The 14,743-nt window shown below is 46.2% G+C and overlaps 1 protein-coding gene across 1 annotated transcript; it reads right to left on the bottom strand.

Moving 5' to 3' along the window:
- Positions 1-6,945: 6,945 nt before the first annotated feature.
- LOC306737230 (twist-related protein 2-like) lies at positions 6,946-7,518 on the bottom strand (the record flags this gene model as incomplete). The annotated part of the gene is made up of 1 exon (XM_079218944.1): positions 6,946-7,518. The coding sequence occupies one exon, from the start codon at positions 7,516-7,518 to the stop codon at positions 6,946-6,948; it is 573 nt and encodes a 190-aa protein (XP_079075070.1).
- Positions 7,519-14,743: the final 7,225 nt, after the last annotated feature.

The following is a 14,743-nucleotide window of genomic DNA, read 5'->3' on the forward strand; positions in this document are numbered from 1 at the left end:
CGTCACTGGAAGCAGATGTCCTCCTCAGGCCAACCACTGGATCCAACCTGACCCCTCTGGTCCAGCGCTCACCTGGGACAAACTCACACTCCCATGACGCCTCGGCAGGCTTTCCCTGCCAGCGACCCGAGGACAGTTCAAAGGAAAGACAGCGAGGCCGGTTCATGAAGCCAGAGAGCTGCCGACAGGCGTAGCAACACACACCGAAGCACAGCGCAGACCCCAACCCTCCCCTGGTGAAGGACTCCTCCAGCTGCTGTGACCTTGAAGGCAGGGTCGTAGGTCGCAGGTCAATCACTCAGAGGAGCGCTGTCCCGCTGTGATGATGTCATGTGTCTGAACGTGACAATGGAGGGACGGAGGAGACGAGCCACGTCGGCCATGTTGACGATCACGCTTCCTGTTTGTTGGGGTTTTTACATGATATATGAATATTCATTCATTTGACCTTCGGCACACATTTCTGCAAATGTCAGCCGATTTTCTTTAGTTTTATTTGCCTCAGGTCCAGTGAGAGTGAAGCTACGTGAAGCCTGAGAGACATATGTTTCATATCTCTGTGATCCACACGTTGTCTTCTCTCTCATGGCTGCAGTTACTGCCTGAGCTCCTGCACATAAAAGACTCTCAGTCTTTGATGGAGTGCGTCTTTAAAGCGCCGACACACTGTAGTTCATATCACGATGACGAGCTGATGGAGTATCAATATCAGGGAGATACATATTATTTACACATCAGCAAAGGCACAAATCACCCATGATGCCTCAGGGCAGACACGATTGTATGACAATGCAAAGACCCAAAGACTTGATGGCACTCAGAGTGCACCTCAGGGCATCTGAACTTTGATCATGTGTGTTTAGTGGACCAGTGTTTACCTGTGGATGTACATTCCTGCTGTACTTTTTTAAACTTGTATTTCTTTCATAATGAACAAACTGACGGCTCCTCCGCCCGTCGTTGACGTAGCGATGCGGCGGCGGGGACGTTAGCTCCCCGTTAGCAGGAGGACGCAGCGAGAGCACGAGACAGTGGAACATCGCTCGCTGCAATTGGACACAGGTTAAGCGCAACCGAAGTTTATGAGAACAGTGTGCCATTCCTGGACTGGCATGGCTTAAGGAACTTCAAAGCCTCTCAAGAGTTTGTGAATGTTTCTTTTCTTCTATCCAAACAGTCGAACAGCACCGAAAGCACAGGACGGATATATAAACACATTCATAATTTATACGTTCAGATTCCGTCTTTGAAGTGCTCTTTGTTTCTAACACAGTTATGACGGTGCTATGGATCATACACCATAAGTGCATTTCTTTCTTTCTTTATGTTGCGTACGCAACTCTAAATGTGTTCATGAAACGTCTCAGCGCCACGTCGACATATCGGATGTCTTATCTTTTGTCTTAATTCATGCAAATGACTTATTTTTGTATTTGATCTAGAACATGAACCCTGTTCGTACGTAGAGACCAAATTGTTCGCCTGAGTGCCTGAAGGTGTGTGAAGGTCAAAGGTCGCCTGAACCGACTGATCTTCATTTAAAGTGAAAGCCCAGTTTTCTCTGAAGCGTGTGACTGGTGTGTGTACAGTGTACATAATGACTTGTAATTGTTTTGTCTTTTCTACTGTTTTTGTTTCCCAAATAAATCCTTAATAAAGGTCAACTAAATTTGAACAAGATCTTGCTTATGCTTATTTTAACTTTGTTAATCTTGCATCTCTTAATTTTCCTCTCGTATCTGAACGCCAACACAGAATGCAGTATTTGATTAAATAAATATGTAATTAAATATCAAAATATTTACAGCTCTTATACAGCATCAAGAAAAGTTTTATTGTCCACAGGAGCCGACACACAAAGATTATCAAAAGCAAAACAATACAAAAGGAACATGATCAAACAGTAATTAGACTACTTGTGTTATCCAATGAATCCTCTTCATCACGGCTGGAATCACTTCATCATCACGTTGACGCTGTTTACAAGAAGCTTTCTGCTTTTATTTTTATTGTTTTGCATTATTCAGTGAAAACGCTCACAGCTAGTTTGCAAGGATTTTGTTAAGCGGCAGGAAAAAGACACACGTCGATCAGATGCATTTTAAAACTCACTCATAACAGAGAAACAATGGAATAGTGGCTGAACTGTATCAGTGGTTTAAGACATGGAAGCCGAGTGTAATGCATGACAGAGTTAAAGTAATACAGTGTGCATACACCAAATTCACAAACATACACTTTAAAAAGCTCCAAAAACACAGAAAGCATCCAGATAACTACGGCACGACAAGTAGAAGATCTGCGTCAGAGTCCTCGTGCTCCTCTTCCTCCCACAAGACGGGGCTCTGAGAGCCAGAGCGATTAGCTTATTAGCATTTTAGCTGTAAACATTCATTGGCTGTGACCGCCCTCTAACCATCACCATCAGTCATCTTAATGTCCGTCTGGCAGCGGGTCGTCCCGTGCGTTGAGGCAAAGGGATGATGGTTATCACTCCAACCAGCAGCCATTTTGTTTCATTGTCAACGCAGGCCAGCTGTTTGTATTTTTCCTTGTTTTCATCGTTAAAAATGTTCAGCTGACTGTCATTTCTCCTCGCCGGTGTTTCAGAAACACACGGCCAGGAGAGTCGAGCTGCAGGAATACATCTCAGTGTCGTGAGGCGAGCACGTGTCCGGAGAAAGAGAAGGATAAAAACTTAAAAAGGGGGATTATCTGCTGAGACGTTTCTTCTTTGAGTGTCGGGGGTTTTCCATTTGTTGGTTTTCTGCAGAGATGAGAAACACAGAAATGAGAATTAATGATTAGCTTCACGTTAGCATCACACTGTCAAGGTGAGGAGACGTGGACGAAGACGTCGGAGACGTGTGCTGAGGTTACAAAGTGTGTACAAACAAACAGAAAGTGGAGGCATCCCTACAGCTCCTCTACTTCTCCTCTCTGCTTTAACAAGCAAACATTTCTTCAGCTCACCCTAATTACAGCGTTCCTCTCCGAGCTTCCAGAAAGACACACAGAGAAGAAGAGCAGGCGTGTGTGTGTGTGTGTGTGTGTGTGTGTGTGTGTGTGTCTGCCGGCCGCCGCGACTGTGTGTGAACGCAGCAGCGTGCAGGACGTCCTGCACGCTGCTCTTTGTTTACAGAAACTCACATTGATCTGTCTGTTTTTACAACATTTAAAGTTAAATTTGCACGAGAGCAAAGCCCACGTTTAATGCTGTTTGTGGTCCTTTTTTCTGCCATTTAATTGATGCACATTCCGTAGGCACCTCTCTCTCTGTGTGGCTTTTATTGTAGCGCTGCTCTTTAACTGGTTTATATTGCCTCAGCATTACACATTCACAGGAAACAATTGTTGAAGAAAACCAAGTTAATGGTGCTTTTTTAGGAGTATTTTCATTTTGCCCTTTTTCTTTAATTATTGCAACTTTTAATTTAAATTGCACATCACTTTTTCGGCTCGTGTGAACTGTGCATGTAAATGTTGGACGGCTCGTGATGCTGACGTGTCAAACCAGAAGTCTCTGTGGCTCTCTGTCCTGCAGCTGTCTGGGGAGGCCAACTCATACACACACACACACACACACACACACACACACACACACACACACACACACAACCCTCCCACCTGCGCTCAGCTCACAGTTTGGCTCTCTAAAAATAAAGATGACTATCAGAAGCCGCAACTTCTGGATGAGACTTTTGAAACGCAGATGAGCCGCAGAGGCCCGTACATCTGGTCCCAGATCAGCCCGGAGTGAACGCCAGAGCTTTAATGTGCGCAGCAGAGCATCCAGCAGCTGGTCGGTCCAAACTCTACAACAAACACACTCAGACGCAGCAGAGCCAGTGGTTCCGGCAGAGGAAGAAGCAGTGAGAGGCTTTCTGATTATGGTGTAAACAGAGAGGAGAGTATTGTTGTGTGCAACTCAAACAGAACAACCCTCCATCCTGAAGACACCCACATGTCCACTGTGTTCGTGTTGGAACGCTTCTTCTCCCAGTGAGTGCAACATGTTGGGGATGCTTTTCGTGTGCAGGTCAAACCAATACAGTTATTTTCTTAGTAAAAAAACTATCTTCGCTGGACAAAATTACAAAAACATATTTAACAATTACCTGCAATCTAATACATTAACATGAATTACTGCTTCAAATAACTTCACATGGAACATTATACCCTTTGATAGACTGTGTTCCAATTATTTTGTCCACCCCCTACATGCCACCGGCCCAGCTTTCAAAAAGCCTAAAAAGAGCCTGCAACTTTTTGGACATTCTGTTTGTATTCACATAGAGGAGGGAACCTGATTTACATGTAACTAACACACGTATGCACAATTTAATTTAAATTACTGACACACACACACACACACACACACACACACGGCGTGTTAAATGCATGCATGCACGCTCTGTCTTTGATGTTGCTGGACTCTTTTATAACCTCGCCGTCTTTCCTAAACTTAGCCTTCAGGTGGGTTTCAGGCCTGGAGCGGTGGGCTCTCTCTCTCCGCGGCGGCCCCTGCAGAGCCGGTGAAAACAGGCAGCGCCGGCAAAGTGTGGCCATAACTGCCGCGCTGCGTTCAAGGACGCTGCCTCGTGCAGGGCCTTGGCATTCCATCCACAGCGCTGAGCTGCTGAGGCCGCTGGAGGTTTCATAATAAGGCAGAGTGGAACACCTGCAGTGTGCACATAGCCGGCGGCTGCATGTGTGTGTGTGTGTGTGTGTGTGTGTGTGTGTGTGTGTGTGTGTGTGTGTAGTAGTAGTAGTAGCCCTGCACATTGCATTACATATAACTGTGTAAGTGTTGTACTGGCTTGTATTAATTTATGTTTATATCTGTTCAAAGTCAAGTGTGTGACAACAAAAGTGTGTATTTCTTTGTGTTGCACCTTGTCTTTTCTTGTATGTTGTCATTTTATTTTGAAGGACTTCCTGGTTGCCTTATTTGCAAAACAATGTAACTGTAAGTCTTATCAAAGTAAAAGCAGGAGAGGGAGAGATAAGATCCACAGAACAACATCTGCACATGCATTCCTGTTTACTAATCTGCAGATGTGTTCACGTAAACACACACTGCACAGGTAATTAAAGCTCTGCAAACACACTTCTACACACACACACTCCACGTGTACATGCGCTGACACACACACTGACCCTCACCCTGCTACACACACCTTCCTAATACCTCACAACTGTTTCCAATCTAAAGGTTCCTGGCTGTCTGGGCCCCGGCGGGGCCTGATTGCACGATACAAGATCCTGAGGAGAGGGCAAGGCTGCAGGGGAGAGGGGGAGGGAGGGGGAGGAGGGGGGGAGAGGTGCCTCCACTTATTTCTCCTCACTCTCCCTTTCTCTCTCTCCTTTCATGCCGTACCTGAGCCCGAATCCGGTGTCTGTTAAAGCGGTTGAGGAAAAGCAGACCCTGTGTGAAGCCGATCCTACGGCTTGTGGAGGAAAACATTTGTCTGAAGACATCAGAGGTCGGTCAGAGCCTCAGCGCTCAGATGCAGGATGATAACGTGTCACTGAATAAAGAAAACTACCAAAGTGCGTAGAGTTATTTAGTTGCTCCTCAGTTATTTATTGTGTTGTTAAATGTTGACTTCAGGAGAGGTTTCCTTTTTAAAGTGCATGTGGAAACATTTATTTTATTTCCTGTTACAAACATGTTGATACTATTAAAAAGTATTATCTACATTATATCAGAATCGTTTTATCTTATTTATTAATGGTTTTTATTTTGCAGGAGTATTTCTTGACACAGACGTGTTTTTGTAAAGTTGCACCCAAAATGGCAGAAACCATGAAACACGTGATGAGCTATGTAACTTTTAATTGTTTTATTGAACAAAACACAACTAAATAATAGTCAATAAATAACAGCATATTGCATTTTACAAAATCTGCAGAAGTCTTTTGTTTTTGTCTGACTGCAGGAAACGGATTCAGTAAATTATAAACATAATGTATATTATAATGTGACTGACATGCCCTTCTTCTAAATGTCATTTTATCAATTGGAGAACATTTTAGTGTATTTATATATATATATATATATATATATATATATATATATATATATATATATATATATATATATATATACATGAATATATACACCTGAAGTTAAACAGACTGCAAACATCAACCCAATAGGTGCGCCTGCATGTCAAAAGAGGCCCACTTACTTTGTGTTGATGTCTTGTAATTAAGACATTTTAACAGCTGTTATTTAATTTTATTGAGATTTTATTTTTCATTTATAAATATGACATTTTTTGCACAGTTATACATTTCTTTCCAGATCCACTTTGCTTCATGTTCTTTAGTCTGATCACATCTGTGATGGAGGCTTTCTCTCAGTTATTTATTAAACATTAAAGTGTTGCTTTTATTTTTGAACATGTGTTTTTATTCCTGCCTGTGTGTGTTGTGTGTTGTGTGTTTTGTGTGTGTAGTGTGTTGTGTGTGTTGTGTGTGTTGTGTGTTTTGTGTGTGTTGTGTGTTTTGTGCACTGGAGGTATTTATCTGTTAAAGTAAATAATGTGCTGCTATGAATATTTTAAACACGGAAATAAAAACCAAGTCAGTGTGCTGATGGCATGGTGAGTGTGTGTGTGTGTGTGTGTGTGTGTGTGTGTGTGTGTGTGTGTGTGTGTGTGTGTGTGTGTATTGTGTCCATACCTGAGGGGCTGCAGTGGGGCGTCTGGTTGCACAGGACAAAGCGTGAGGACACACAGGGAGAGCAGTGGGACGATGCAGGAGAACAGCTTCAGCGGCAGAGATGAAGGGAACCGGGATGGAGCACATAGAACGGATGCGAAGGTTTGGGATGAAAAGGGTAAGATCAGAACTCAGAGGTTCAGAGGTCGTGAAATGGGTGCAAACACAGACGCAGGCGGCGGGTGGAGACGTGGACGCAGAGGGCGGAGGAGGCTGCTAGTGGCTGGCGGACATGGCCCAGGCGCCCTCCATCCTCCACACGGAGAAGGCGTAGCTCAGTCTTTCGTGGGCCAGGTAGTTGCAGCTGGCCAGCTTGGCGTCCATCTCGTCGCTCTGCAGCACCTGGTAGAGGAAGTCGATGTAGCGCGAGGCCAGCTTCAGGATCTGGATCTTGCTCAGCTTGTCCGACGGCAGCGTGGGGATGATTTTGCGCAGAGAGGAGAAGGCGTCGTTCAGGGACTGCGTGCGCTGGCGCTCCCGCACGTTGGCGATGACGCGCTGGGAGTGCAGGTCCTCGAAGGGCTGGTCCAGCCGGGGGCCCAGCGACGTGGGCGCCAACGACACCACGGCGGAGGGGCTCTTCTTCACCTTCTTGGGGCCGGAGGGCAGCGGGCCGCCGGGGCTGCCGGTGCTGCTCTCCTCCGCCTGGCCCAGGCCGTCCTTCTTGGGGTAAGGGGAGCGTTTCCGATTCGCCGCCTGGGAGGTCTTCTTCGACCCCCGTTCCAGCTCCTCTTCGCTGGCCCCCAGACCTCCTTCGGGGGAGTTGGAGCAGGACACCTCTTCTCTCATCGTCTGTCCACCAACGAGCGTTCAGCCTCCGCTGCAGAGACGAGGCGCTGCGATCAAACCCAACGCTACGCGCGTGTGAAGCAAAAGTCTTCTCTTCAGTCAAAGAAAGTTACGGCTTCAGAAACTCCATCGGCGTGGACGTCGCTCTGGCTGTCGCTCTGGCTGTCGCTCTGGCTGTCCTGTTTCCTGGTCACCTTGTTAAATGTCTAACTCCCACACTCCCCTCTCAACCTGGCAGACAGAACAACAACAAACCATCTGACAGGCCGGTCCACCTCCGCCTCTTTTATACCCGAGCGCTCACTCAAGGCCTGCGGGCACTTCTCTTTGGCTAAGCGGACTTCCAGAGGGCGTGGCCGGCCGGAGCCAGGCGGAGAAGCAGGAAGTGTGCGTTTGCTGGGCGGGCGATAGAGGAAGGGGGTAAGTGGAGCTCTGAGCCAATAAGAAGGCTGTGTCTAATGTTGCAGGGATGTCTGAGGCTTTATGGGTTCCAGATTTGGGGCCGGAGCATCAGCATGCACCCCTGGGTCTGCACTCTCATTTATCAACTCACTATTAGAGGAACCAAGCGAAGCCTTTTGTTCCTGACAGTCGTCAGTGTAAACTGTGATATGGAATACTTATTATAGGCCAAACATTCTCTTTTTGCCCTACAGCATGAAAGCCATGTAGTGATAAGAGATGTTTTCCTCTGACTTGGTCTGCCATGTTTTCATCCTGCTGATAAGCAGACTGAAGTCACAACGTGGCCCGAGGCTGAAAATATGCAAATGAAAAGACTCTGCAGGATTTATAGCTGAAACAATGCACTTTATTATAAATGACACAAACTATACATGTTTTGCAATGACAGATTTGAATAAACCTGTTAGTCAGAAGTGGATCAGAGAGAAGGTGTGAGGTTGTGTAACACGCGTCTTGCATGAGGTGTCCCTGTGAGTGAACTCCTGCTCGCCTCCCCCGTTACCTAACACCTCTCCAGCGCTGACGTCAGCTGCTCCTCGTCACCGTCGTGGTTGGGTTGCACAGACAGGACCCTAAATGACCCCTGACCCCCGCGGCCCGGTGACCTCGGTCTGCAGAGGTGAGGGAGCACGTAATTGTGCCATCCACGGCCTCGGGGCAGCGCCGACACATGTTGCTCCTCCACAGCGCCGGCCCATCAGGCCTGCAGCCACTTACAGGCCCGTGACACCGCAGCCCGGCTGGGGGAGACGACGCGGCGGCGCTCTAGCTAACGCGTTCAAATGACTCAATCTTGCGCTAATCTTACTTTGAATCCCGACCCGTTTCCCAACACTGAGTCCGTTTATACCTCTCCTGCGTCACGACTCCATGACTCACGAGCATCGCTGCAGAGAAGTCTTGAGGGGAGTTTTCCGCTGCTCTAAGATGCTGAAACTTGGTACTTTTTGATGACAGCATACTTAATGGTAGCTTTTATATTTCAACACCTCCCAACATGTCTTTTTTTTCATGAGAGTTGTTACATCTTCGATGTTTCCAGCAGTGCAGAGACGTTGCATGAAGACACGGAGACATTCAGAGACGCGACTTATTTACCAACTGAAGGTCCCGCTTTCAAACGGAAACCTCATTTCGTTCTTGACGCGCTGCTTGACAGGTTCTAGCCCACCATTCGGGTGTGATTGCCGCAGCGTTTGAAGGGCCGTGTGTGCGGAGAGCAGCTCAGAAGATTCCTGATGAGCCTCGTGATTGCACTGGTTTACATTTCATTCAAAGAGGGACGCTGAGCGGAAAGTAGCTCTATCCCAGTTGGGTTTAATCAACTCGGAAGAAGAAAAAAGCTTCATCTGGCCATCAAAGCGAGGCCATGGACAGAGACGGTGGATCATGTGAGGTTGTATTTACACAACAGGACAAGTCAACTCCAGGATTAACTGGTATTAGAAGCGGGCTTACTGGGAGCTGTGGTGCAGGCGGTGGAGGGACAGGAGAGTCATTGTTGAGGCCGCTCACCTTTAGCCGAAGCGTGGCTCGGTGCCACCATGGTGGAAAAAGTGAGCTAACAAAGCGAGTAGGCCGACAGGAATGTCGTGGCACACAGAAGAACAGAAGGGGAGAGGAGAGAGAGAGAATGGGAGAAGAATAAGAAAAGGGGAGAAGAAAAGGAGAAGAAAGGAGAGAGAGAAGGGAAAAAAGTGAGGCTGTCCAAACAGAACCAGATGCAGGAGTGTGGAGGCGCGTTTGATCTCTGTCCTCGTCGGCTGATTGATGTTGCACATTTCATTTCCTTGTCAGAGTCTTGACATAATGTTTCACTAAACACTCGGCCTGGCTCTCGTCTTCGTTTTATTTCCACGGGGGTCGTGATTAACCCTTTCTGCAGCTGAGAATAGATCATACGCATATCAATATATATCAGTGAAGTATTGGCTTACGCACACGAGGGGCTCGGATATCAAAGAGGCCGGCGCGTTGTCTGTTCCCGACTCTCCGACATGTGGTTCGGTCCCGGCTGAAACGCTGAGCGGCGGCCATGTTGAAACTTTTGAAGTTCTGCAGGGAAAGAAAAAGGGGGAAACAGTTTCTTTAAGATCGTAATGCAGTCAATTCAATTAGCGTCACCCAGCGAGGGGACGGGCGCTCAGCTGGGCGGGGCGGGGCGGCGGGACGTGTTTGGAAATCCACGCTGGCTTGACAAAAGCAGCTAATCATTAAATTCCTCCTCACCTTCACCCCGGGAGTTTCTTCACCCTCCCGGCTGCCGTTATTGATGTTTGCACACCGCACTCCACACCCTCCTCCACCCGGCCACGGCTCCATCCCTCCCGAGGAGCCGGAGTGGCACAAAGGCAGACATCTGGGACCCATTTCCCCCCTGGAGAAGCCCTTCCTGTGGGGTATCCACTTAGAGGGGTTCTGGAGGAGCGGGGCGGTGGGGGTGAAGGGGTGAAGGTGCATGGTATGTGGGGGATGGGAGGGAGGGGGAGGGAGGGGGAAGGGGAGGGGTGAGGTGATAAGCAAATATAATGCAAACTGTGAGGGGAGAGTTTGTAGAAGAAGGTTAAACTCTCAAGTCTAACCTTCAATGTTCTCACTATCTTTATTTGGGGAGTTGTTCCTGATCCGATGTGAGGTCCCGGGACACAGACGTTGTGAAGCCCTCCGAGGATAATTTGTATTTGTGATTTTGGGCTATACAAAATAAATTGAATTGAATGTTCCCCTCCAGCGTAGATGAGGAGATGGATAGCACTCTCATGTCTGAAGGTAATGAAGCTGGAGTCAGGTTTAGTTAGACCAGCATGCAGACTGTAAACAGGGAACAGCTTCAGCCAGCAGGACCTCTCAGTCCGGCTTAACACTTTCTTCTTCTTTGTTTAATCCGCTGTGACGCTGCAGCTGGTGTCGGTGGACTGAGACTCAAGCAGACGTCAGCTTCTCTCAGCCACGGAGAGATGAGCGTCTCAGAGCGTCTCTGCTCCATAAGTCTGGGATGGAGGACTTGAATGAAGAGCAGACGTAAGAATGTGAGCACGAAGGCATGAAGCATTTCATATAGAGATTATAACCTATTGGATACTCTTATGTATATGACTAATACGCCAACATGGACACAGGGTTTCATCTCCCGGTGGAGGAAACTTTTGGAGTTTAGTTTTCTTCACTTTTCAGTTTTCTGTTTGCACTTTTCTTCTCTGTACGTCTCTGGACTCACGTGGAAAACGATGATATACATCTGTGCTCCATTCACGGTGTTTGAACCAAAATATGACAGGTCTGTCAATCAAACCTGATCAAACCACACCCAGTCGGATAGAAGCGGATCTGATATATACATATATAGATATAGATATATTTATATATATATATATATCGATAGATATGATGTTTTTGTGTGTTGAGCTCTTCATAAATAGTATTGTTTTTTATGGAACCTCTTATGTTCAGAGACAGCAGAAGACATTTAGACATAACCGTTAACATGACGTGTTCTTCAATGTAGAAGTGGAATGGAGCATTGAAAACACGTCCCTCCCGCACTGCGTGCAAGCCCGTATTATTCTTGTTTAGCTGTGACTTATCTTCTCGTATTAGACCGTAATTTATCATAATATTTAGTGCTCAAGCTTCCTTCAAATGTCCCTGCTTTCATGTGTAATTTAGCCAATATCCTGCCCTGGCTCTGATTACAGTGTTTAAGTGCTGCTCGTCCCAGTGGAGCTCACAGCTGAGCAGCGGGCCGGCCGCTTCTGGGTCATCCAGGGAGGAAGAGGTGCATGCTGGGTAAAAGCAGACTGTTTTCAGTACTGCTCTCTCTTTATGAAGGGCTTTAAAGTTGTAGAAACGTAATCAATCGAATGTATAATGCATTCATAAAAACAACATCACATTCCTCGTTGGTTATAACGCAGCTTTACATTTAAGTAATGATTAGTAAAAGTAAAATAAAGTGATCATATATACACACACTCACAACCTGGCAACCCAAAGACATTCATATGCATTAATAAGTTCATTAATAACTTTGAATATAGCCATTAGTTACCACATGTAAAGCCTTGACAGGGTCTGGTGTTCCACACAGAAACAAGAGCTTTGAGGTAGATGTGTGACATCACATCCTGTCCATGTGAGCAGGTCACATGACCTCTGTGTGCAGTGATGGCGCGGCAGAAAGAAACAGCAACAGTCTCTCCTATGTGGATGCAAAGGAATCATGAGATTGTTACAGAGCAACGGAAGATAACTGCTCATGTCAACGCTGACGCGACGGCGCCCAGAGATCATCACGGGAACGACGCTTCCTCTCCGAGGCCGCTGCTCCAATGCAGCGCTTCAGGCTCACTGTCTTTGTAAACACCTACAGGACCAGCAGATCATCGTCTCACTAAGACACGTGAACATCAGAACATGTCGTGGGGAGGAGAATATAAAGTGTTGACACAACACAAGGCCCAGAGAGGAGCAACCCTCTCCTGTGTGACACACTGCTCTGGGGCCTTCAGGTTGAGGCTCTGGACCGCCGGGTGACTCTACACACCAGAGAGAAATCACCCCACAAATCAACCTGGACCAGCGTGAGATAAGGAGTCCAGCGCCGCCGTGTCCAACCTCACGCTTCATGCTGCTTCCTGAGCGGTGCCAGGCTGGACCTCCTGGATCCGACCCATCACGACCCGCAGAGGAGCGCTGAGGAGGCGCAGGAATGCTGCAGAGCCGCTCCACCAGAAACAGCCGCTTCAAAGGCAGCGCCTTCACATTGAATCAATCCCACTTCCATTAGATTACACAAATTCACCAAAGCTACATTTCGCGCTAACATTTCTTTATGGTTTCTTAAATCCCTGGTTCTGGTTCTGGTTCCCCTGTGAAGCCACTTCAAACGGGCTCCGCCATGGCAGATCCCTTTGTGTTCTCAAACAGCAAATATGTGTCTCTCTAAAACCTTTCAGATGCGAGGTCGCAGTGGACCAACATGCAACGCACACGCAACGCACACGCAACGCACACGCAACGCACACCAGTCAGAGGAGAGGAACAGGGGGGTGATGAGGAGGAGGAGGACGAAGATAGTGCCCAAATTAAAAGGAGAGATAGTGTGTGAGAAATGCTGCAGCAGTAACTCCGAGTGGCACCAGGGAGAGACTAGGGGGAACATATGTTTCAGTTTGTAAATAAAACAGTAAATTGCTCTGGATATTGCTTAAATATCTGTGGGCTTTGTACCTCGCTTTGCGGAAGTTCCTCGGAAATCATCCTGGGACCGCCTTCTGGAAATGCCAGAGCGGCTTCTTAATGTCAAAGAGGCCATCTGGTTCTCCACACATTCAAGATGTTGGCTTTCCATTTGGCGTTTTTCCTCCCGACGCATCTTTTTATAGATCAAATGCATTTTGCTGTATCATTAATACCAATGTTCATAATTCACAGTGGAGCTGTGATCCACTTCAGCAGTACTACCAGTACTTCTACCCAAGTACAACTTTATTTACCTTGTCCATCTATTCCCTTCATCTCAGACCATAAATATTAAATATTTCACTCCACTACGTTTATAGTGACTGGTTACTTTGAGGATAAACATTTCTCAAAGGAACCATCAGATCAACGCATAACGCGTGATGCATTGTTGTAGATTAACTATCAATAGCTTAAAGTTAGCTCCACATTAAAATGCTGCGTATGCATCAGTATATTCCAGGAATATAGTATATTTCAGGATACTTTTAATGCATTTCAGTCTCATACGGCAGACGTGTTCTGGTGTAAAATTATGAATGCAGAACTTTTCCTTTTAGTGAATATTTTAGGAGTGTGATATTTACATGCTACTTAAGTAGAAGATTGCAATATTTACATTGACAATTCTTCATTGCAAGTAAAAGACCTGGATTCACATTGTTACTCCAGTAAAAGTACAGAAGTATTGGAAATTAAATTGAACAAAAGTATCAAACGCAAAAGTGCAGAATAATATATATATATTATATATATATATATATATATATATATATATATATATATATATATATATATATATATATATATATTATACAGAATAATATATACAGTCAGTGCTGTAATACCATGATAGTTTATGCATTATTATGTGTGTTGTTGCAGTTGTTCACTTCACTGTCGGGTAGATTCATCTTTAATATTCGACCACATTGTACGAAACACACACATTTGAACAGAACGTAAATCTGTTAAATAAATGCACTTGAGAAATGTAAAACACGTGATCTGTAGAGCTGCAGCCGTGTGAAGTATGAAGATGTGACTGCAGGTAACACCACGCTTCTTCTTCTCTGACATCATGGAGGTGAAGTGTCCGCCTCAGGAATCACTTCCCTTCAGGTCGCTCTGGATTCAGCTGCTCTTTACCATCTGATCATACCGGATGTTTAGCATGGTCGTGTTATGTGAACGTCTACACTTTAGTTTCCAGTCTCACCGCACTGCACCAGACTGCCAGTCAACACTTGAGACAACTTCCTCCCTTGATTTGGGTAGAAAGGAGTCCCATAATTGAATAAAACGAGACCCCTCCCTCTCTTTACATACCACACACACACACACACACACACACACACACACACACACACACACACACACACACACACACACACACACACACACACACACACACACACTTTACAGGCTGGTGTATAAACTTAATAGGACGCATTTGGTTGCAAAGCCCCCAGCTCGCTCAGTGGAAAGTGAGCCGGATTGTTTTTCGGTTTCTTAATGT

The sequence above is a fragment of the Taurulus bubalis genome (assembly GCF_910589615.1).
Source record: "Taurulus bubalis genome assembly, chromosome: 5".
Taxonomy (NCBI): Eukaryota; Metazoa; Chordata; class Actinopteri; order Perciformes; family Cottidae; genus Taurulus; species Taurulus bubalis.